This window comes from Motacilla alba, chromosome 2 (genome assembly GCF_015832195.1).
Source record: "Motacilla alba alba isolate MOTALB_02 chromosome 2, Motacilla_alba_V1.0_pri, whole genome shotgun sequence".
NCBI classification, from domain to species: domain Eukaryota; kingdom Metazoa; phylum Chordata; class Aves; order Passeriformes; family Motacillidae; genus Motacilla; species Motacilla alba.
In genome coordinates, this window is record NC_052017.1 from 282042 (window position 1) to 305357 (window position 23316).

General features: G+C 64.8%; 3 protein-coding genes across 5 annotated transcripts in view; 2 read left to right on the plus strand and 1 right to left on the minus strand.

Annotated features, from left to right (window-relative positions):
- Positions 1-8469, minus strand: part of AGAP3 (ArfGAP with GTPase domain, ankyrin repeat and PH domain 3) — a 104054-nt gene extending 95585 nt beyond the window's left edge. For both annotated transcript variants that reach the window (XM_038126994.1, XM_038126997.1), the window contains exon 1: positions 8074-8469. In XM_038126994.1, coding sequence (XP_037982922.1) covers positions 8074-8353 — 280 coding nt within the window. In that variant the 5' untranslated portion in view covers positions 8354-8469. The remainder of the gene's footprint in view (positions 1-8073) is intronic.
- A 6796-nt stretch (positions 8470-15265) lies between these two features.
- Positions 15266-16738, plus strand: TMUB1 (transmembrane and ubiquitin like domain containing 1). The gene is given in 3 exon segments (XM_038129455.1): positions 15266-15762; positions 16249-16390; positions 16392-16738. Coding segments are annotated over 3 exon segments (723 nt in total). The 5' UTR covers positions 15266-15394; the 3' UTR covers positions 16605-16738.
- Positions 16739-17432: 694 nt separating this feature from the next.
- FASTK (Fas activated serine/threonine kinase) lies at positions 17433-23277 on the plus strand. Of its 2 annotated transcripts, none has more exons than XM_038129454.1 (6): positions 17433-17540; positions 17831-18434; positions 20611-21081; positions 21697-21845; positions 22028-22244; positions 22344-23275. In XM_038129454.1, the coding sequence occupies exons 2-6, from the start codon at positions 17876-17878 to the stop codon at positions 22505-22507; spliced, it is 1560 nt and encodes a 519-aa protein (XP_037985382.1). In that variant the 5' UTR covers positions 17433-17540; positions 17831-17875; the 3' UTR covers positions 22508-23275. The 2 variants fall into 2 exon arrangements, with proteins under 2 accessions (XP_037985382.1, XP_037985381.1); XM_038129453.1 differs by having other exon boundaries at positions 17483-17618; positions 22344-23277.
- The last annotated feature ends 39 nt before the right edge of the window (positions 23278-23316 follow it).

Here is a 23316-nt window from a genome sequence, read left to right on the forward strand (position 1 = left end):
AGTCAGGAAGCAGCTAAAATTACCTTCATTTTTACCTTTCCTGCCCAGGAGACTTCTTGCACTCACTACATCAGTTCAGGAAATCCACCTGAATAGGCACCCACGGGATCCGTGCTCCCAGTGCTGCCCAGGGCTGCGGGAGGCAGCAGGAGTGAGAGGACAGCTGTCTCTTCCACGAAGGGCACTGCTGGCAGGAACACAGCAGACATGGATTCCCAAGCCCTGCAGCTGCTGCACGGCGAGATAACAACTTGCAGCAAGTCTTGGAGAACAATTTTAGAAAATAACCCGATGCCAAAGCAGGAAGGTGGGATCACAAGGAGAGAAGGCCTCCTCCTGAGAGAGAGGGATGCAATAAGAGTATCATGGCACTGCCGAGATGCCCATCAAGTTCCAGAGCTCTGATCACAGGCTGGGGCAGCTCTTGCATCCCCCAATTCCCAGCAGCCAGGCTTCTGTGCCAGCCCTTCAGCCCACAGCTGCTCCTCCAGACCATGTGGCTGCGCCCACTCCCCCCACATCCACGCCAGCTATGAGGGGATTTCAGCCCCAAGGCTGTACCCCACTGCCCCAGGCACCAGAACACCCGGTATTCCCCAGCACAGGACCATCCCATGTCAGCCAGCCCAGCTGGAAACACAGTCTGGGACCAGACTGGACATCATTTAGATCTAATTTGGCCACACAAATTAGGCAAGTTCCATCACCAGCTCAGAACAACCAGCCTGGATGCAGCCATGCCTCACGTTCCCATCTCAGTGGGACGAGGCGTGTGCGCCTCCTCAGGAGGTGAGAGCCCAGCAGTGCCCAGCACTGGAAGGGGTCTATGCAGAAAGTGGTGATGCTCTGTCAGGAGCTTTGGGAAAGCTCCTGAAAGCCAGCAGATGAATGATTCACAGTCAACTGCACAACGCTGGCCCCACTCGCACTGCTCCCGCCGGCTACTCCCAGGCAGGGCCTGGCAGCTGCGGCTCAAGCAGAGCAGGAGCACAGAGGGCTCACCCCACAGCCAAGGCAGAGGGCTCACCCCACAGCCAAGGCAGAGGCAGCCCTGAGGACAGGGGCACTGCTGGCCTGCTCTGACAGAGGCCCGGGTCAGCAGGACATCGCTGCTTGGAGCAGCGGCCGGCAAAGAGCACCCCTAAACTGGAAAAGGCTCTGCGCACCAAGCCGTGAAACGCCTGAGAAATCGGGGGTTGATGTGGAGACAAGAGTTACGTTAGGACTCCCGACAACAGCTGTGATGGGAAGGCAGAGCCACCAAGCACTGACAACACCCCGACCCACAGCGAGCACAGGGAGACCGGCCAACGCCTGCCCAAACACCCAGCGCGTGTTCCCGGACAGGCAGAGCCTCCCAGCTCCTCCCAGGCGCTGCTGTCACCGTCAGACAGGCACAGGGAGCTTTGCCACCAGCTGTCACACAGCTCAGGGCAGCGCAGGCCAGGCCTCTGCTGCCTCCCCCAGACCCGAGCACGCGTGCCCCCTCCTCGCCACCCACGGTCACACCACCAGCAGCTGAGAGCTGACTGAACCAAAGCCAGCACTCGCCTGGCTCCTGCCAGAGCAGCTCCTGATGACAGGGAGGGGTAGGTGCAGCTGCCAAGTGGGAAGAGCTGCACTGTCCCTGCCCGTAGCAACCATGCTTGCACTGGATCAAGGGAACTGAAACTGCGGCCACAGAGACTCCCAGTTCACTCCTGACCCCCACCTCCAAATCCTGTTCTTCCCCGTCACATCCCAACTTTCCTCTTTAGCCACAGTACTGAGTTCGTGCCCCCAGAGCACCAGCACAGCACCTGCAACTCCATCCTGCTCAGCTCCCAGCCAGCAGGACCATCCTCCAGCCTTCCTGCTACAGTTTCACCTTCTCTCTCAACTCCTACGATCAGGCCACCAAGGAATGGCCTTTTCTGATTCCTCCCCAAGACCAGATTCTCCATCTGTAAGCTCAGAAAGGCGAGAGCTGCACCTGGCAAAGATGCCTCCAGATGACTTGGGCCACAACACAAAACTCAGTAAAAACAGGGGACGTGTTTGTTCCAGCGTGCTAAAGGCTCCTTCAGCTGTCCTTTGGCTCCTGCCCATCACTCCTGGGTGGGTGCTGCTCCAGCACGTCTCCCAGTGCAACGTCTCCCAGTGCATCAGAATCTGCTCCAGGACTCTTTCCAGGCAGATCCTTTTGCTCGTGCTGCTCATGCCAGGCACTGGCACCATGAGATGCTGAGCAGGGCCAGCCCTGCTGACCTCAGCCAGGCCAGGACACACGCAGTGCTGGAGGAGCAGGGCTCTCCCCTGCCAGCAGGAAGGCAAGGCAGCCAGGAAACCTCTCCCAGGGCCCTATGAGCCTCTCGTGGGAGTTGGCCCTGAGACCACAGCACCCCTCTCCCAAACTTAGAGTGCAGGGTCAGCACAGGAGCTGCTCCGAGAGCTGGAGCCCCTCTGCTCTAGGGCCAGGCTGGGATCTTCACCTGGGATGTTCACCTGGAGAAGAGAAGGCTCCAGGGAGACCTTAGAGCTCCTTCCAGGGCCTAAAGAGGCTCCAGAAGAACTGCAGAGGGACTCGGGACAAGGGACTGGAGTGCCAGGACAAGGGGGAACGGCTTCTCACAGACAAGAAGGCAGGGTTAGGTGGGATACTGGGAAGGCATTTTTCCTTGTGAGGAAGCCCTGGCACAAGCTGCCCAGAGAAGCTGTGGCTGCCCCATCCCTGGAAGTGTTCATGGCCAGACTGGATGGAGCTTGGGGCAACCTGGTCTAGCAGAAGTGTCCCTGCCCATGGCAGGGGTGGAACAAGATGGTCTGTAACCCAAACCATTCTCTGGTTCTGTGATTAGCCCAACCTCTCATTTTGTGCTCTTTCAACCACCTTTGCACTTAACTTGCAGCAAATCTGGAGACCCCAGGGTCAGAGTGGTCATCACCTGAACGCAGGGTAATGCAGCACGAGCCACACAGCCGCCCAGAATGCCCAGCTCCGGCCCTGGAGCACGGATGTGCCGATGGCTTTGGAGTTTGCAGCTCCCCTACGGCACCCCAGCACCATGGCCTGTGGTTTCCCAGCCCTGGGGAACTCGCAGGCATACATAAACAGGGCACTTTTCTGCAGAGGTCACGGAATTAGCAGGAAAAAGCTGGCTAAGCAGAACGCTCTCCTTCCCAAAGGGTGTAATTTACTCGAGGCTGATTCAGCAGAGCGAAGACATGGTGAGCCCTGAGTGCAGCCTGGCAGTGTGGGGCTCCCCCAGCAAGGAGGGTCCTCATCTTCCTCCAGGAGATCCTGCATCAGTGGCAGCTCCTGCCTCAGTTTGCCTTGTGGAGCAGCACATCAGGAGCCAGTTTCAAAAGATGTTGGGAAAGGAGGGAGCATGGAGCTGGAAGACTTGTGCTGGAACTGAACAGAATGATGAAGTACAGCCAATTTAATTCATGGGAAAGAGATACAGCAAAGTGGCCTCAGTAACTGGTACAGGTGGTTTAAACAGGAAAATGCCCAGTATCAAAGCAGATGTCTTTCTCAGAGAGAAATGCAGAAAATAGCCAGCATGTTGGAGATGCCAGCTGGGAAAGTTGCAGCACTTACTGACAGCAAGACAGGTCGTGATGGAGTAAACTCCTGAGGCAGGGCCCAGGTCTGTACCTCCAACAGGCCTCAGCCAGAGGCCTTGCTTTTAAGGCCAAAATCCTGGGATGGGCTATTTACACCAAGTGACCCAAAGCTCGGTGCCGGCCTCACACCAGCCAACAGCCCAGCCCTGGGGTGAGGCAGAGCCAGCACCGGGGGAGCCCCTGCCCCGCAGAGCAGATGAGGAGCTCAGGACACCCAGGCTGCTCCCAGCCACCACAGACATTCTGCAGGGCTTCTCTCATCCCAAGCCTCTGCCAGAGCAGCAACAGCTGGAAACTGTAGAGGAGAGCTTTCCCAAACCAACCCTGCTCCTTAAACTGCAGAGAGGAGCCCACACGGGTTTAGAGGCAGGTGGGAGAGGTGAGGAAGGACAATGAAGGGAAAAAACATGTGCTCCAGGTAAAGCTGACTACAGAGAGATTCCTGGTGCTGCTCCCTGGACACCAAATCCTCACCATGGCTCAAACCTTCTCCAAGCTTACCCAGAGAGCTGAGCTTTAGGCGGGCTGCAAGGCATGTGCGCAAACATCAGGAGAAAATTCTCATCATCTGGCAAAAGCTCTGTTGAGGGAATCTCACCTACTTCTTATCTCCCTTCTACCTCTCCCTCCTGCCTTCACCACTTTACACACGCAGGAAGCCTCTGTGTAACCATCTCTTCAGTCCCACATCATGATCTTCTTTCACCATTCCATCCTGCTGCTGCTGTCTCTCCCAGCTGTCTGTGGACCCGTGCTGCTCCTGCAGCCCCACGCTGCTCACAGCCTGTCCTGCATTCCCTCAGGTAACCCCTGCACCAGAGACATCGCTGGTCCTCCTCAAACCCACGTTCTGGTCACTGCTCAAAGGTCACTTCTAGGAAAGAAATTAAGCACTGTGCAATTACTGCCCTAATTACAAACTCTATTAACACGGTTCTGTCTGCAGCCTGTCCCAGAGTCACCACGTTGGAGCCTCATTACAGTGAGCAGGGCTGCACCAGCCCCAGGTTGGTATCGCTTTGCTTTATGCAGATACGAAATCTTTTATAGAACTCAGCAGCTTGCAGCAGTCTCCACAATTTGGCAAGGAAAGCAGCCTGGGATGAGGGAACCGCTTTTTGCAAGCCCCCTGAAAATCTGTCCAAATTTGGTGGTTAGAAACTACCAAAAACCTCCAGGTCCCGCCTGTGATGCAGCTGATCCTGGCAACCAGCCCAGCCTGCCCTCTCCCCCAGCCCCAGTGCCCCTCAGCCCCCAAACAGCTCCAGCTCAAGGAGGAGACCAAAGCAGAGCAGATTTCCCTTTCTTCCCACAGTGGCACCACGGATGCCGACCCGCGAGCAGGCGCAGCTGGCTGTCACCCGTCGCGGGCTGCAAGCTTCTCAAGAAAGGCTCGTTCCCCAGGCCTGGGGGCTGGCAGGGCTCTGGCTGCAGCAGCCCCCCAGCACCCACTCCACCCCCTCCTTGGCAGAGCCACACTGTCACAGACCCTCGCCCCTGGTTCTGCACAGCTCTGCCAGTGCCCCGACTCCACTGCTGGCACCCTTGGGTGACACCCCTGCAGGGACACCGGCAGCCCCGGCAGAGGGTGGGCAGCTTGGACCCCTGCCCCGCTGCAGCACAGCACTGCCTTCGACCCTTCCCCTTCAAAAATGAACAAATTCCCTACAGGAAAGGACTCTGGCAGAAGGACATGAGCAAGTCTTGCAAGACCCAGTGCTCAAGTTTTAGGAAATTGAATTTGGGGTTTCACTGGCAACTTCCGTCATGGATTTTCAGACCACGAACCATTGTTCCAGTCACCGAGTCTGTCTTCAGATCAGGAATATCAACATACAAAATCCTCTTTCAGACATTTCTGTACCAAGCCCCAAACCTGCAGTTTAAAAGGAAATTCCCTTCCAGACCAAGACGGAATGATAACATCTCCAGCAAGGCTCTTCCAGCCGTTAATTAACCCCTGTTAATTCACTCAGACACATGGTAACGTTAATTAACCCCTGTTAATTCACTCACACACCTGGTAATGTGTCACAGGTAACTGTGTAAACACAGCACACATTTCACCAGGATCAGGACTCATCCCAGTGCTGGGCAGGTATGAAGGGGATGCAGCCCAGACAAGGAAATCTATGGGATTCCTGCTCCAAATCCACAGGGAAGGTTCAGAAGAGACAAGGACGGGGCTGTGGCTTGAGCAGGCAAAGCCCCCCGAGGACATGCAGCCTCTGGCACCATCCATGCCAGCCCTGGGGACACAGGTGAGCCCTGTGGACACAGGTGAGCAGGGCACCCCTCAGCCCTCTCTCTGGGGGACACAGGGCGCTTTGGGAAGCCCCGAGCACCTCGGCAGCACGCAGGAGGCCGGTGTGTGCGTTCACACCTTCCCAGCACCCGAGGAACCATGCAGCACAGGAGTTGCTAAGAGACGTGTGCCTCCCACCACCATGCCCAGCGCCCGCTCCCGGGGCTGGGGGACAGGGACGGGACACACACCAGCACCCGCGTGTCCCTGCAGGGGGACAGGGACACACACCCAGCACCGGCGTGTCCCTGCACAGGGACAGGCGCAGGGACACGGTGCCAGGATGGCTCTGCCCAGCTGGCAGAGGTGGCCCTGGGAGCATCTCAGGCACAGCCCCGCCGTGTCCCAGCTGGCAGCTCCTCTGTCCCCCAGCGCAGGAACCTCTCACATAAGATCATGTCACCAGTGACCTCGGGACTCCCGCCACAGCTGTCACCAGAGGCACAAACCAGAGGCAGGAGCCCCATGGGAATGGGCACAGCACAGTCCTCCCCCACCAGCCCACGGTGACTCCCCCAGTCGGACTGGTGGGACCCCAATGTACGGGACTGAGCCACTGCCATGGCCTGTGCCAGCCCCGCGCTCCCTCCCAGCTCCATCCAGCCTGAGGCCCTTTCCTCTTCTCCAATTCCATCAACCCAACAGCTTTCTGCGGCTGAAGACCTCCACAGACGAGGAAAGGCCCCTCCAGCAGCAGCCCAGGGTTTTACATCCTCCCTGCCTTAACCCCACTGAGTGTCCTTTGTCCTTGCACCACAAGGCCCATAAAACAAATTCTGGGATTTACATTCCTTCAGCCCATGCAACCTTTATTGTTACAGGCTTGACTCTTACAGGCCATCTTCCTTTCCTCCTTTCCACAGAAACCCCTCCTTTCCACAGAAACTGTGCCCAAAAGGACCACAGTGGGACGCAGGCCTCGAGAAGCACCCAGGCTGCTGCTCACAGGCAGCATCACCACGGTGGCCAGCACCCCTATAGCGCGGCTACCGCTCCCCAAAAGCACCTCGTGTGCCCCTGCAGTGACATTCCTGGCATGAGGCAGCAGGAACGGAGCTGAGCACACTGCCACCAAGCTGGGACAACAAAACCCAGGGCAGGGAAACGGCAGCACCGAGCTGGACCAGGGCTCCTCGCACAGACCAAAGGCACCCGCGGCCCTGCCGCCTTCCCTGCCGTGGGCCAGCTGCAGAAACCCGGGGGGCAGAGGGACCCTCGGGCTGGGGGGCTGCAGCAGCCTGCCGGCCCACAGTGGGCCTCAGCACAGCACCATCAACCTTCCCCTGCCCTCAGCTCCACCGCAGCCACTCGCCCATGCTGGCCTGCAGCTCCATCCCAGCCCCCCTTCATCTCAGCCCGTCGGCTGCACCGCAGACCCTCACCCAAGATGGTCCCCCGGCTCCATCCCAGTCCCCCGGCTCCATCGCAGCCCTTCGGCTTCATCCCAGCCCCCTGGCTCCATCCCAATCCCTCAATTCCATCGCAGCCTCTCGGCTCCATCGCAGCCCCCCGGCTCCATCGCAGCCCCCCGGCTCCATCCCAGTCCCCCGGTTCCATTGCATTTCCTCAGCTGCTCTGCAGTTGCTCGGCTCCATCCCTCCCCTCGCTGCCGGCTCCCGGGCTGCAGTGTTCTGCATTTCTAATGTTAACGGGCTCCGGCGGATCCCGTTCCCCGCCGACGCGGAGCGCAGCCCCCCCGCCCGCTGCCGGACCAGCGCCCGCCCCCGCCCGCCGCTCCCGGCAGAGGCCGCGGGCGGCGTCCCCGGCCCTGCGCAGGCCCGGCCGCGACCACCATGGCTGCGGGGCCGGAGCGGGGCCGGGGCGGGGGCGGCTGCGAGCGCGTCCCCTTCTCTCGCTCGCTCGCTCCCGCCCGGCCGCCGCAGCCCCGCGGTGCCGGCCCCGCTGCCGGCGGCGGGGGCGCAGCGCCCGCGAGCCCCGGCCCCGCGCAGGCCGCGCCCGGCCCCCGCGCCCCCGGCCCGCCGCTGCAGGGCCCGGCGCGCTGCCGGTGCCGCGGGCAGGGCCGGGCCGGCTCCGCCGGGCCCCGCGGGCGGCAGCGGGCGCAGGTGCGGCGGCGGCGGGGACAAAGGCGGCGGCGCGGGCGGGCCGGCTCGGTGCCCCGCGGCCGGCGAGCCGCTCGGTGCCCCGCGGCCGGTGCTCACCCTCGATGGAGATGACGTGCTCGCGGATCTGGCTCTGCAGCGCCAGGTCCTCCACGCGCTCGATGAGGTCGTAGATCGCGTAGATATTGGGGTGCACGGACTCGAAGCGCCCGATTTCGGCGCGGATCGCGGCCGAGTTGGAGAGCCCGAACTGCGGCGGGGGCGGCCCGCCGGGCTGCGGCCCCGAGGGCCCGGGCACGGGCACCGGCACCGGCCCGCCCGGCGCCGCCAGGCTCTGCTGCTGCCCGGGGCTCTGCCCGGCGCCGCCCGGGAAGTTCATCGCGGCGGCGGCAGGGCCGGTCAGCGGCGCGGCGCTCCGGGCAGCCGCTGCATGGCCGCAGCCGCGTCCGTCCGCGGGTCCCCCGGGCTCCGCCGCCGCCCCCGCCCGCTCCGCCCCGCCCCGCCCCGCCCGCGTCAGCGGGACCGGCCCCCGGCGGGCGGGGAGCGGCGAGCGCAGAGCGGGGAGCCGAGCCGGCGCCGGGCACCGGGGGCACTGCCAGCCGGAGGGGGAGCGGGGTGGGCAGAGCGGGGAGCCGAACCGGCACCGAGCACAGGGGGCACTGCCAGCCGGAGGGGGAGCTGGCACCGGGACCGAGAGCGGGGGGAGCTGGCACCGGGAGCGGAGCGCTGCCGCTGCCCGTCCTGCCCGCTCCGCCGCGGCCCCTGCCCGCCCGGCACGCGGTGGTGGGAACCTGCCCCTGCCCGGCACACGGTGGTGGGAACCTGCCCCTGCCCGGCACACGGTGGAGGGCACCTGCCCCCTGCCCGGCCCCCGCCCGCTCCGGGTGTCGGCTGCCGTCCCTCTGCAGCCCAGCCCGGACGCCGCTCTTGTGCGGCTGCCCGTGCCCACGCTCCCCCCGGGCCGCCCTGGACACCCCCTGTGCCAGCCCTGCCTCCGCCTGCCTTCCAGGGGTAATTCCGTCGTTAATCACCCCGAGGTCATTGGCGGAGCCGGGGAACATGACCGGTCCCAGGGAGCGGTGCCCGCCGGCTGCTGCCCTGCTGCGGTGGGGTCTCCTCCCTGTCACCCCCTGCCCGCAGGCCGAGTGCTGTCCCCCTGCTCTGCGCTCAGCACGGGCTGCTCCAGGCCGCAGGGCTGGCACGAAGATGGAGCTACCCCGGGGACCAGCTCGGTGGCAGCCCGGCCATCTCAGGGGATGCCTGTGGGGCAGGGACTGGTTACACCGCTGTGCCCATCGCTAGCTCAGCTTGCATGGGGTGACCTGGGGCACAGCAAGGCTCTGGATGGGCACAGGGCTGGCAGCACCATGGGAGCCAGTGGAGCTCGCTGGGGCATCACTGGGGACTAGCTGAAATCTTCCAAATGGCTGAGAAACTTAAAAAAACCCCCAGGATCATGGGCCCTGGCAGATTAAATAAAAAAGTGGAATTTGGGAGAGGAGAAGGAACAGAAAGGTGAGCAGCTGAGAGAACCGGGATTGCAATGGATTTCTCCCTCAGTCCCACTGGGACCAGAGTCATGGTGTGCAGCAAAGCCCGGTGCCAGGGGGGCTCAGGGGACAGCTGGGGGCTGGTTCCCACCCTCTGCCTTCTCCGGGTGATGGTGGGAAGGGTTGGAGGAGGAGGAAGAGGACAGCAAGGAGGAAAAGGAGGAGGAGAGATCCCTGGGAAGATTCTAAATGCCTCCCGGCTCTGGAATCCTCTGTGACTGGCAGTGGGTGCTGGGTGTGTGGGTGGGAGAAGCACCTCCCTGCCCTCTCCCCCTCCCTCCTGTGCCCTTCCGGGATTCCTTGAGTGCGTCCCAACTGCCGCTGCCACGAGAAGGGGTTTATTAGAAAACAACTTTTGTGAGGGTTTTTTGAAAGCATTTAGAAAATCTGTATCTGTTCCAGCACCGGGCTCCCCTCACCCTGCATGCTCCCCTCACCTACACACCCTCCTGCGTGCTCCCCGAAGCTCCCAAAGGTCTTTGAAAGAGCTGTCAGTCTCAGCTCTGCTCAGCAGGAGCTTCCCTGATGAGTCTGAGGGGATTACATCCACATGGGCTGTGCAAGGCCATGCCACCGCCCCAACACAACAGTGCCTGGCTGTGCAATGGCCTTTCTCCAGCCTGTTTTTTGTTTGGGTCTCTTGGTCCTTGCTCATGGCCTTTTTCTCCATGTTTTGCCATCAGCAGCAGCATTGTCATCATTATCATCATCATCCCAAGATCGTTTGGGTGGGAAGGGACCTTAAAGCCCATCCAGTTCCACCCCCTGCTGCAGACAGGCACACCTTCTACCACACCAGGCTGCCCCACACCCCCTCCAACCCAGCCTTGAATTCTTCCAGGAACAGGGCAGCTTCTCTGGGCAGCTTGTGCCAGGGCTCACCACCCTGACAGGGAAGAATTTCTCCCCAGTATCCCACTAAACGCTGCCCCCAGTCAATTATCACAGAAACATTTATAAATTGTGTCCTTTCCAGCACCTTTGAATGTCCAGGCGCCCCACGTGCAGCCGCCTCCACCACGTCACCCTCTCAGTCAGGGATTCCAGGATTTATCCCGGGTGAGGGAGGGGACATCATCCCCCATCCCTCCCTCACCCTCCCCTGGCTGAAGCAGCAGCCTGGATCAGCCGAGGTGGCTTTCCCCTGACAGGTGAGCTCTGACCATCCCCACATCCCCTGCCCGCTCCTCCTTTGCCTCCTGCTCCTCCTCCCTCTTACCTTGCTCTTCTTCCTCCTCCCCTGGTGGGGATGAGCAATTCCCACCCTGCCCTGGGGATGAGCAATTCCCACCCTGCCCTGGGGGTGTGATGCCCACCCTGCCCCGGGGATGAGCGATGCCCACCCTGCCCTGGGGGTGTGCAATTCCCACCCTGCCCTGGGGATGAGCAATGCCCATCCTCCCTGGGGATGTGATGCCCACCCTGCCCCGGGGATGTGATGCCCACCCTGCCCCGGGGATGAGCGATGCCCACCCTGCCCTGGGGGTGCAATTCCCACCCTGCCCCGGGGATGTGATGCCCACCCTGCCCTGCAGCCCCGGCTGCTCGTCCCCCCCGCGGTGTTTCCAGGCTGCCCTGAGCTGTCAGCTCGGGTCCCCTTGGGCCACCAGTGCCCCCAGCACAGACCCCAGGGTCCCGCAGCCCCCGGGACCCAGCAGGGCACAGGGCAGACATGGGATGGAGCACGGCCCGGCCCCAGCTGGCACAGAGGGACCCTGTCCCTGCCAGCCCCGGTGAGCAGGACCCCCGGAGCCTGGAGAGCCGCAGAGGGAGCAGAGCAAACAGATGGAGCTGGGGCTTAGCAAAGGGATGGGAAAACCCAGGAGAGAAGTTCAATGTGCTGAAAAGGCAGGAGCGGGTGGGGACAAGCCAGGGCTTTCAGGAGCAAACATTCCCTCAGGGATGGCCGACCACCTGCCTTCTGCAGACACAGGCCACTTGAAGATGTAAACTGCTTTTCAGGATGGATTTCACCCTCAGATCCTGAACTTTCTCTGCTCCATCTGCAGCCCTTCCATCTGATGCTGCAGTTCGTGAGTGCCTCAAAGCGGCGCCGCTGCCAAGAGGAGCTGCCACCTCCTCCACTACCTCCTCCTCCTCCTCCTCTTCCTCCCCCTCCTTTTCCTGCCGCTGCTGCCACCCCCAGACCAGCCCCCTGGTACCTGCGGTGCCCGTGGCAGTGGGGTGGAACAGGATGGGTGTGAAGGGCCCTTCCACCCAAACCATTCCGTGACACCGAGCAGTGCCAGGGCCATGTGGGGCAGCAGGAGGGTCCCCACAGCAGAATCCCAGCGTTCACCCAGGATGTGGGGCTGGGAGCAGCACCCCCAGAACAGAGCTGAGGGGAGGCCAAGGCCCAGAGCTGCCTCAGTCAGTGTCAGAGCAAAATGGGCAGAGAGGGGGGTCCCGGGGGCTCTCCAGGCCTTTGTGGCTTCTCAGGGCCCTGGGACGCTGAGTGTTTGATCACTCCTGCAATAAAAACTGGGGCTTGCTTTCTGTGGGGACACCTCTGTTGGGAGAGCTGAGAGCACAGCTGGGGACCCTGCTGGGGACCCCGCTCCTCTTCCCCAGCCCGAGGGGAGCAGGAGACTCCCTCTGTCTCCGGGAGGCTGGGGCCGCCTGTGCTGTGCACCCCTCGGGGCTGTGGCTCCTGCTCCCAAAGGCAGCCGTGCTTGGCTGCGTGGCAGCGCTGCTTCGGGGCACAGAGGTGTTTGATGTCACCCTCCACGACAGTTCCCTGGGCTGGGATCAGCCAGCAGCTCTCCCTGGAAGAGCTGCAGCTCTCTAATCTCACTGGAGCACGGAGGTGCCGGCTGCAGCGTTGATCCCACCCCGAGCCGCAGCACGAGGCTGGCAAGGGGCAAACCGAAATCCCCTGCTCTGCTCAGCCAGCCCACTGTGCCCTGCCCCAGGCCCTGGCAGCGCCGGGGAGCCCAGAGCAGCCGGCTGTCACCTCCCAGCCACAGGTCACGTCCCCTCGCTGGGCCAAGGACACAGCACGGCTGCTGGCCTCGTGGAGTGACCCCCGTTCACAGGCTGTCTGTGTCCCTTGGTGTCACCCACCACCATGCCATCGGCCCCTTGCGGCCACAGCAGGGACCTGTGCCACTCCCGGAGCCCGCCTGCACATTGAAGGGCCCGGGATCCTCTTCTGGGAGGGGCGGGTGGGTGCCATCAGCGCTGCCTCCACACAAACAGGGACACCAGGGTGGCCGTGCATGTCTGGGGTGGTGTCCCAGTGTCCCCGGCGCCCCACTGGGCAGAGTCCCTCTGCCACCCCTCTCTGGTCACAACCCCGGAGCAGCTGCGCTGTCAGAACCTGTGAGCTCTGGGAAAAGAGGCTGGAAATGGAACAAGGTGGATAAACGCCCGGGGCTCTGTGGAGGGCCTGAGCAGAGCTCAGCGCCAGCAATCCCACAGCAATCCCAGCCTGTGGGACAGGAGGGGCTCAGCCCCGCCGTGGGGGAGAAGCACTGGGGAAAGGTGAAATGGCGAGTAAAGAGGAACCAGACGGAGGGGACCATGAACCCTGGCAGAAACACAATGAGGCAGCCCTTTTCACGAAAATATTGTCCCCAATACCCACCCTGAGCTGCCCTGGCCCAGCCTGAGGCCGTTCCCTCTGCTCCTGTCCCTGTTCCTGGAGCAGAGCCTGACCCCCCTGGCTGTCCCCTCCTGGCAGGAGCTCTGCAGAGCCACAAGGGCCCCCTGAGCCTCCTTTGCTCCAGCTGAGCCCCTTCCCAGCTCCCTCAGGAACTCTCCAGCCCCTTCCCAGCCCAGGGCCGGGCACTGCCGGGCTCCCCTGTGCCCCGGGAGGGCAGAGCTGCAGGAGGGCGCTGCGGCACCTTTGGGTGTCACTGCCGGGGTGCCCACCCTGCTGACCCTGGCACAGCCCCAGTGTGCCTGCAGAGCCGGGCAGGGCAGGGCAGGGCAGGGCGCTCCCCGCTCCAGGACTGGCCCTGGCTCAGGTCAGCCGTGTCTCAGGAGGGCGTTGGGAAGCCCAAGGCAGGCAGAGCAGCCCTGGGCAGGGCAGCACCGGCGCTGCCCGGCCGCTCAGCAGCAGAGCTGAGGAGCACGGGCTGCTTCCTCCTGGAGACGCAGGGTGACTGGGGGACACCGGGGAAGCACTTTCAGGGGAGCGTGAACAGCTCCTCAGTCGAGGCTGGGAGGAGGGGAGAGTCTCACTCTGAGCTGGAGCCAGACAAATCCGCAGCGACAAGCAGACAGCGGATTTATCAGGGAGGGGATGAAGCGCTGGATAAACCCCCAAATCTGAGCAGACACAGCCCCTCCAGCAGTGGATTCAGGCTCATTCCAGCGTCGGGAAGGGATAAATCCCAGTCCTGTGCCTGCACGGATCAGCCATGGTTTAAATCTGCTGCTGTGCCACATCCCCTGCTCTGAGCTCTGACAGCCCCGGGAAGGGCTGGGCTCCTCGGCAGCTCCGGCTCAGACAGGCTTGGCTTTACCTGGGGCACGGATCCCTCACCTGCAGCCCCTCCTTCCCCCCGAGGCAGCTCCACCCAGGACCCCAGCACAGAAATCCTGAACTCCCTCCTGGGAGGGCCCCAGCCCCCGAGCCCTCAGCAGGAAGGGGCTGCCTGGCACGCTGATGCCTCCTGCTTTATCCTGATTTCATAATGATTTTTTTTCCCAGGAAAATAATGTGGAGGAGAAAATCCTCCCGGTGTGATCCCAGGACATGTCAGTGCCACGGCAGCGAGGGACCCGTGGAGGGGACACCCTGGGGACAGCGGACAGTGCTGCCCAGGATTTGCCCCCACCCACAATTGTGCTTTGTGGAGAGTCAGTTTGTTCCCATCTCCCCCATCCCTGCTGCTGTATTTCCATGGTTGGACCTCTTCACCCAAAAGTAAGAACTTTTGATGTAAAACTAAGGGCTTTTCACTTAAAATTAAGAATCTTTCACCTAAAATGAACAATTTCTGGCCTAAAATTACGACATTTTCACAAAAAAATTAACAATTTTTAACCTGAAATAAGGATTTTTCACCGAATGTAAGATTTTAATCAGAGCCTGCAGGTGGCTTTGGGCACTCCTGGGGAGTCACAGCTCCAGAATCACTGAGAGCAGAAAACTCTCGAGGTGCCCGAGCCCCCCACCCTCAGCATGGCCACGGCCACCACTGCCCATGTCCCCGGTGACACCGCCACAGGAATTCCAACCTGGCAGCATCTGGAGCACCTGGGAGCAACTGGAGCCATACTGGGGGTGACTGGTAGCGACTGGAACCACACGGGGCACGAATGGTGCTGGGGTTGACTGGGTTAGCCAGAATTACGCTAGGAGCAGCTGGATCCATCCTGGCAGCAGCCGGGATCGCACTCGGAGCAGCCGGGCCCGTGCTGGGCACACCTGACCGCGCTGGAGCTGTCGGGGAGCATACTGCAGGGCGCTGGAACAGCACCGGAGAGTCTGGGAGTAACCGGGATACAGCGGGAGTAACCGGGATCGCAGCGGGAGTAACCGGGATTGCACTGGGAATAACCAGGATCATATTGCGAATAACCGGGATCACAGCGGGAGTGGGGGTGCACTGGGAGTAACCGGGATCACACTGGGAGTGCGGGTGCACCGGGAGTAACCGGGATCGCACCGGGAGCGCCTGGCCCGGGCCGGGACTACAACTCCCGGCGTTCTCCGCGCGGCGAGCACGCCCCGCTGTGGCTCCCCCGGCCAGGACTACGCGTCCCATCGCCCCCCGCGCCCGGCCGGAAGCGGCGCGATGGCGGCCCGAGCCCGGCCCGGTGCGGCCGTGGCCCCGGCCCCGGTTCCCCGCGGCCCCGCGGGCTGAGGCCGCGCCCGCCCGCTGCCCTCTGCCGGTGCGCTGCCGGTGCTGCCCGCCGCCATGGCGCTCATCGAGGGCGTCGGCGACGAGGTGACGGTGCTGTTCGCGCTGCTGCTGGCGGCCGCCGTGCTGGGGCTCGCCTGGGCCTCCACGCGCGCCCCCGAGCCCGCGGCGCCGCCCGCCGAGGCGGCCCCGAGCACGGCCCCCGCCGAGCGCAAGGCCTCGACCCCCAGCCCGGCCCCGGCCCCGGCCCCGGCCGAGGGAGCGGCCGCCCCGGATGAGGCGGAGGGGCCGCGGCACCGGAACCCGCCCGCGGCCGCCGCCGAGGGCCCCGCCGAGCCCACGCTGCTGCTGCGGCTCAAGTTCCTGAACGACACGGAGCGCCTGGCGCGGGTGCGCCCCGGGGACACGGTCGGTGCGCTCAAGAGGTGAGGGCGCGGGGCAGGGCCGGCTGGTCCCGGCTCGGGGCCCCCGCTGCAGCCGGCAGGGGACGGCGCTGTCCCGGGGCGAGCGGCCCGTGCCCGGGCAGCTGTGCCTGTGCCTGGCGGGGCCGGGGACAGCCCGGGCTGGCAGGGGACCCCTGGGGAGGCTGGTGGGCGCACGCACGCTCGGGTCTGTGGGCAGGGCGGGAGCGGCACGGTGGGCGCGTTGGCAGAGGGACAGAGGGACTGTCCGGCAGGTGACAGCTGCGGCAGCACAAGTGTGCGGGGTCGGGTGGGCAGGGCAGGGTGGGGGGTCAGGGTGCACCCGGAGGATGTGCATGAACAAACTGAGCTGGCAGGTGACACTTGGGGCGGCTGATGGGCACACACAGGCTCGGCTGTGCAGGAGGGTGAGAGGTCGGGGTGGGCACGGGAGGTGGCTCAGAGGGGCCTGTCCTGTCTGCCGTGTGACGCTGTCCCTGTCTCCTGCAGGACCTACTTCCCGGGGCAGGAGCAGCAGGTGCGCTTGATCTACCAGGGGCAGCTGCTGCGTGACGATGCCCAGAGCCTGGCGGGGCTGCACCTGGGCCACCTGAGCGTCCTGCACTGCCACCTGTCCCCGCCCAGCGCGGCCCCCCGCGGCCCCCGGCAGCCCCGGTCCCCGCAGCCCCGCGCCCGCCGCGCTGGGCGTGGGCAGCCTGGCGCTGCCGCTCTTCGTGCTGCTGCTGGCCCTGCTCTGGTACCTGCAGCTGCAGCACCGACACGTCTTCACCGCCACCGCCACCACCTGCCTGGCCGGCCTCACCCTGCTCGTCACCTTCGTGGCCTTCGCCATGTACCGCAGATAGCGCGGCCCGGAGCAGCGCTGGGACACGGGGCGCCCGGAGCCGCAGCCGGGACCCCCGGAGCCTGCCCAGCCCGCCGGGGCCCCGGAGGGCTCTGCGTTCAGCCCGCCCAGCATATCGGGGGCGCTGCCCGCTGCACCTGGAGGGGGGCTGGGCCCGGACTGTGTCCCCCGCAGGCCCAGGTGCCCACGCACGCCCTGTGTGCACACAGGGGCTGTGCGGGACTGGGGCTCAGCTACCTCGGGGGGGTCCCGCCGCCCCCTGTCCCTGCATGGAGCGTCCCCCCAGCCGCTCCGCCTGCAGAAGCTCCTCCTCGGGAGCCATCCTGCGCGAGTGGGTGTCCGTGCCTGCGGAGCTTCTCCTGCTGGGAATACGGCCTGGGCCCTCCCGGGGCTGCTCCCAGGGTCCCGCTGCCTGGGGAGGGATGTGAGCCCTGGGGTGCCGGCGGGACGCGCTCCTGAGGATTTGTGCCCCGCAGCGGTGCCGGTGCCGGGCGTGGCCGCAGTCCCCGCTGTCCCGGGGTTCCGATGCTGTGCTGGGGGTGCCAGCCCCCCGCCGTTGCGATTAAAGCGGATAGACTGTGTCCGGTGTCCGGCCGTGCCGTCCCGGCTCTGCTGCGCCGCGGGACCGGGCTGGGGGCGGGGCTCCGGGGGGGCGGGGCTCCGGGGGGCGGGACCCGGCTCCTCCCGCCACGCGCTCCGCAGGGCCGTAGCGCGCCTGCGCCGGAGGCACCGCCCCGCTCTCAGCGGAGCTCTCGCTCATTGGCGGAGGCGCGGCGCTGATTTGCATGAGGCGCGCGCCGGCCCCGCCCCGGAAGTGCCGCGCGTGGGGCGGGGCCGCGGGAAGATGGCGGCGGGGCTGCGCTCCCGGGCCGGGTCCGTGTCCCGGCGGCGCTGAGCGGCGGCGGCGGCGGCGGGAGCGAGCGGCCGCCAGCGCCATGTACGGCCGGGCCGGATGGGGGGCACAGGGAATCCCGCCGGGGGGGCCAGGGCGGGCCCGGTGCCGGTGGAGGTCGGGGTATGCCCGGGAGAGGGGCGGGCGCTGTGGGGCGGGGGACGCCGGGCGGGCGGGAGGTCCCGGCAGCACGGGGCCGGGCGGGACGCGGGCCCGGACGGGGCGGCGGGCCCGGGGTCGGGGAGTTGTGGGGGCGGGGATCCCGGCGGCTGGGGGGCGCGCCCGCGGCCGTCCCGCCCGTGCCCCCGTCACGGCCCCGCCGCTCTGTCCCGCAGGGTCCTCCGGAGCCGCGGAGCCCCCCGCGCCGCGCCGCCCCCGCCATGCTGTGCCCGCTGCTGTGCCCATGGCTCCGCGCTCTGACCCGGGCGGGCCCGCGGGGCCCGGCTGCCCGTGAGCGCCGCGGTGCCGCGATGTTCCCCGCCTGCTGCTGCGCCGGCAAGGCCAGGCCGCGGCTGCTGCTGCCCCTGGACCCCTACGGCCATGGGCTGCTGCCCGCCGTGCACCCGGACGGCGGCCGGGGCCGGGCCCACGGCAAGAGGAAGAGCTGGAACTTCATCCACGAGAAGATGAGCTACGACACCTTCTTCACCATGAAGCGGCTGATCGAGCGCTCGCGCAGCGTGGGCGAGGTGCTGCGCTGGGTCACGCAGAACCCGGGCAAGGTGTCGGCCAGTCACTACCCCATCGCGCTTCACAAGCTGGGGCAGCTCCTGCAGCAGCAGCCGGGGCCGCCCGCGGGCGCCGGGGACGGCCGCGGGCCCGCGGGGCAGGTGCTGGAGCAGCCCGAGTTCCACGTGCTCTGCCAGGCCATCGTCAGCGGCTGCGCCAAGTTCGACAACTTCAGCATCGTCAACTGCCTGTACGCGGCGGCCGCGCTGGGTGAGCCCCGGGTCCCGCACGGGGTGGGGAGCACGGCGCTGCCCAGGGCCGGGCTCCTGGCGGTGCTGGGTTTGTGGCACAGGAGCTGTGACCCGAGGGGGCTCTGGGCAGGGGACGGGGGGCTCAGCTCGGCAGGGCTGCTCTGCTCCTCCGGGGCAGGAGGGCTGAGTGTCCCTAGCTGACCGCTGGGCAGCCCTGCTTGGCGGGGTGTGTATCAGCAGCTCCGGGGCCGTGTCTAGCTCCAGCTTGAGTTCCAAGCCCTGAAAACCGGCAAACACCAGAGCAGCAAGCGGGGACACCGTGGGTTTGGCTGCACGCTCGGAGGGCCCGAGCCCCGTGTCACCGGGTGTTGCTGTGTGCCAGAGAGGGTTTGAGGCACTTGGGTTCCTGCGCAGCTTCCTTGGGGTGCTGCTGAGCTGGGGAGGCCTCATCCTCAGGGACTGTGTCCCGGGGAAGGCTGCATCCCAGAGGCTCCTCTGCCTGTGGGCTGGGCTGACCCTGCAAGTTCTCTGCTGCGAGGAAGGGCGTGGGATCCACATCCCAAGAGGAGTGGACAGCAGGGCCGGAGGAGGAATCTTCCCCTCTGTCTCACTCAGGTGAGGCCCTACCTGCAGTGCTGCTTCCAGAAGCCCAGCAGCAGAAAGATGGAGCGAGCCCAGAGGAGGCCACAGAGACGCTCCAAGAGCTGGAGAGGGACTTTGGACAAGGGCCTGGCGGGACAGGACAAGGGGGAATGGCTTCCCACAGCCAGAGGGCAGGGTTAGGTGCGATATTGGGAAGGAATTCTTCCCTGGTAGGGTGGGTAGGCCCTGGCACAAGTTGCTCAGAGAAGCAGTGGCTGCCCCATCCCTAGAAGTGTTCAAGGCCAGGTTGGACGGGGCTGGGAGCAACCTGCTCTAGTGGAAGGTGTCCGTGGCCACGGCAGGACGCTCTAACTGGACGATCTTTAAGGTCCCTTCCAACCCAAACAACTCCAGGACTCCACGATCTGGCGGGTGCCTGCCCTCCTGCCCGTGGCTCCCCCATCCTGTTCTTGTTCCTGTTGTTCCCCGCAGCCTTCCTTCCCGGGCCGGGGCTCGGTGGAGCCTCCCGGCCACGGTTGATGCAGTAACCCGAGCCGTGCGGGGCGGGGGGGCCGCTGCTGCCCGCCGTGCCGTCCCCGGGCCGGCGGCGCCGCGTGTTTGTTGACACTGAGCCGGAGCTGCCGGCGCTGCTGCCCTCGCCAGGCTTCCCGTGCTGGGCCCCCCACGGCCCTGCTGTGCCCCCCACCTTGTTCTGCCCCCTTGTCCCTCATTAACACAAACTCCAGCTTTCTTTTGAGGCCTTTTGGCGGAACAAAGCGGCTGCTCAGAGCAATTCCGCACGTTCCCCCAGCTGAGCTGTGATTAACAATAACCCGCAGTGACTGGCCCCGCGGCCTGTGCCCGCCCAAAGCCTGCGGTGATGGGGAACTCCAGGCCCCCCAGCGCTCTTTGCCTCTGCTGAGGAGATCCCTCCTGACAGCCGAGGCGCTGAGCCCGTACCCAGGCCTGGATAACACGTCCTGAGCTGCAGGGAAGTGTTTCCCTGGGAGCCAGGTCGTGCAGGCTAAAGCTGAGCTGGGAAACAGGAGAAGGTCAAAAAAGCCAAAGGATTAGTCCCTGCTGGAACAAACAGGGTTTAGTTTGGTCACATGGGATGTCGCAGTTGTTTTCCAACCACAACTTTTTTTTATGAACTTTTTGAGGTGAGTTTTTGAGTGCCCAGAGCCCCTGGAAGTGCTCCAAGCCAGGTTGGAGCAACCTAGTCTAGTGGAAGTGTCCCTGCCCATGGCTGCGGGGTGGAACTGGATGGGATTTAAGGTTCCTTCCAACCCCGAACAGTCTGAGATTTTGGGATCCTATGAACTGTCTTTGAGATGTTTGAGACTCAGGAAATGAACCTTGCTCCTGCGGGTGAGCTGCCGCAGCGCTCCCGTTCCAGTGGGACGGGTGGGGCTGACCCCACAGCTCCACGCAGTGTTTCCCGTGCTGCGGATGCTCTGACGTGCTGCCCGTGCTTTGCCCTCCCCTCCCTTCCCCTCCTGGGTTTGCCCACTGCCCCAGCACGTCCCTCCCGTCGCGGCAGCGGCCTCCTGCCCGAGCTCTGGGCCGGCTGCGCCGGGGGCTGAGCCGTGCCCGTGCCCGTCCCCCCGCAGGGCTGCCCGGGGAGTCGCCGCTGGTGCGGGTGCTGGAGGACGAGTCCCGCAGCCGCCTGGGCCGCTTCAACCAGAAGGACGTGTCGATGGTGTTCAGCAGCGTGATGCGGCTGCACCCCTCCAGCCCCCACCCGCTGGTCGAGTCGTGCCTCAGCAGCCTGGAGCGGCACCTGGAGAAGGAGCGGCACCCCCAGACCCTCTTCCTGCTGCTCTCCTACTACCGGCTGCGGGCGCAGGCGCTGCAGGGCCACGCGGCCTCCGACCAGCAGCTCATCAACAACCGCAAGATCCTGCGCCTGGTGCGGCACACGCTGGGCCAGGTGAGCGCCATGAGGGAGCACGAGCTGGCGCTGCTGGACGAGATGCTGGCCCTGTGTGCCCAGGAGGCCAACAACAAGGCCCTGGAGGCCATCTTCAGCTCCCAGCTCTTCTACGAGAACCGGCAGGAGCGCTTCATTCGCAGCATGGCAGGTGAGGGGTGCCGGGGGGGGTCCAGCGTTGCCACCCACATTGGGGGTGCAGGGCTCTGGTCAGGCGGGGGACATGGGGGCCTCTGGCCGGGTGGGGGGCAGCCTCGCAGACGCTTCCCTGGCTCTGGACGTGTTTGGGTGGTGCAGCCTCCGCTGGGGCCCTGCTGAGCCCCAGAAGTGTAGCAGAAGGAGCCCTGTGTCGTGGCCACCCTTGTCAGTGACAGCCCAGCCCTTTGACAGGCGGGGAGCTCCCCATTCCTCTAGGGCCTGGGGGGCCCCAGGAGCCCCCCATTCCTGCAGGGGCTGCTTTCCCGCAATGCCTGCGGGCTGGGCACAGTGCAGTTGTGGTGGGGTTTTGCAGAAGGACCCACCTGTGCACATTCCAGCTGTGCCCCATCCGTGCCTTCTGGCTGTGCATGACAGGAATCTGTCTCAGCCTCTCACCTGAGCCGTACCTGAGGGTTTTTAGGAGCTGCCTGGCTTTTGAGGTTTTTGGGACTGGCCCTCCTGTCCGGTCCTGTCCTCCCACCTGCCCGGGCTGTGGCGGCTGCAGAGGACCCGGGCTGGGGACAGAGCTGGCCCCTGTGACGGCGTCCCCGCTGTGTTGGCTCGGCAGAGTGGCTGCCCCGGAAGGCAGAGAACCTCACCCCCTACACCATGGCCCTCATCGCCAAGTACGTGGCGCGGCACCGGCTGCGTGAGCCGCGGCTGCTCGACACCATCGCCAACTTCCTGCTGAAGCGCGGCGAGCAGCTGGACAGCAAGGTGAGCGCTCGCCTCCAGCTGCGGGCACACCTGGAGAGGAGCCAGGCCCTTCTCCATCATGCAGGGGCATTCCAGGGGCCGTGTCCCAGTCCTGGCGGGTTCTGATCTTTTCATGGCACCGGGCAGGTGGCCCTGAGCTGTCCCTCGTCGCAGCCCGGCCCCACGCGCCTCTCTCGCCGCAGGTGATCCAGAAGTTGGTGTTCCCCTTCAGCCGGATGAACTACCGCCCCTCCAACCACGGCGAGCTCTTCCCCAAGCTGGAGGCCATCCTGGAGCAGAAGGCCGGCAGCTCCCCGCTGGCCACCGTCAACATCCTCATGTCCATGTTCCAGCTCAGCCACTTCCCGCAGACCGTCCTGCACCAGGTCTTCTCCCCGGGCTTCATCACCAACGTCATGAGTACGTGGGGCCGTTGCCGGGGTGCCGCCGGCCGGGGCGGGGGGTCCCCGCGGGGCCGGGGGTGCCGGTGGCGGCGGCTCCACGCGCCCTGCCCCGCAGGCAGCCCCTACGCGCTGATCGTGCGCCGCTACCTGTCGCTGCTGGACGCGGCCGTGGAGCTGGAGTTCCGCGAGTACAGCGGCCCCCGCCTGGACCCGCGCTACCGCGTGCTCATGTTCGAGCACGCCCTGACCGCCGACGAGGCCAACAGAAAGTACAGGTGAGGGCCGGGGGCACCCCTGCTGTCCCTCGCACCGGGGGACAGGGGTCTGCCGCCTGCGCTGGCAGCGTCCCGCGGGCTGCCGGGATGGAGGCACCTGCGGCAGCTCCAGAGCCTCTGGGGTAGCACTCTAGCATCACAGAATCGTTTAGAATTGCAGGATTGTTTGGGTTGGGAAAGCCTCGGAGACCTCAGTGGAGGTGATATTCATACAGGGAGGACTGGTTTGGAAAGGCCTCCGAGTCCAGCCAGAGATAGCAACAGCGGGGGGCAGAAGCTGGGTGCAGAGGCTCCCTCCCCAAGGCATTCTTGCAGTCAGTGCCCTCTCTGCTGCTCCAGCCTCACCACACCCCAAGCATTCCTGCTGGAAGCAGGACCTACAGGAGGTCAGGAGATGGGGGTACAGGTGAAGGCTTTCAGATTGACAGTGAGGAGAGCAAAAAATCAGATGATGGAAGTGCATCCTGCACAACCCATTTCCTCAGCAGGACCTAGGCAGAGGAGGAGGAAGGGTGCTTGCATGAAGGGACTGCACATGTGGATGAAGATGTCATAGCAATGCTGGGTCACCTAGCCCCTGAGCCCACATGTCCCCAGCACTGCTAAGGCCACCAGTGACCATGTCCCCAAGTACCACATCCGTGTGGCTCGGAGATGGGGACTCCCCCCTGCCCTGGGCAGCGATGCCCGGGCTGGGCAGCCCTTGTGGGGGCTTTTGGTGCCCCAGTACTGTGAGGAGCTGTTCTGCAAAAGGAACTGGAGCCCATCCCCTCTTGACTCCCAGCAACAGAGCCCAAAACTCCAGGCCTGTGC

Excerpts from the sequence above, each read along its gene's own strand:
- FASTK (XM_038129453.1), top strand. The coding sequence starts at position 17,556 with ATGGGGGGCACAGGGAATCCCGCCGGGGGGGCCAGGGCGGGCCCGGTG. Across the intron at positions 18,435-20,610 it reads GTACGCGGCGGCCGCGCTGG|GGCTGCCCGGGGAGTCGCCG; the intron begins GTGAGCCCCGGG and ends GTCCCCCCGCAG. Across the intron at positions 21,082-21,696 it reads CTTCATTCGCAGCATGGCAG|AGTGGCTGCCCCGGAAGGCA; the intron begins GTGAGGGGTGCC and ends TTGGCTCGGCAG.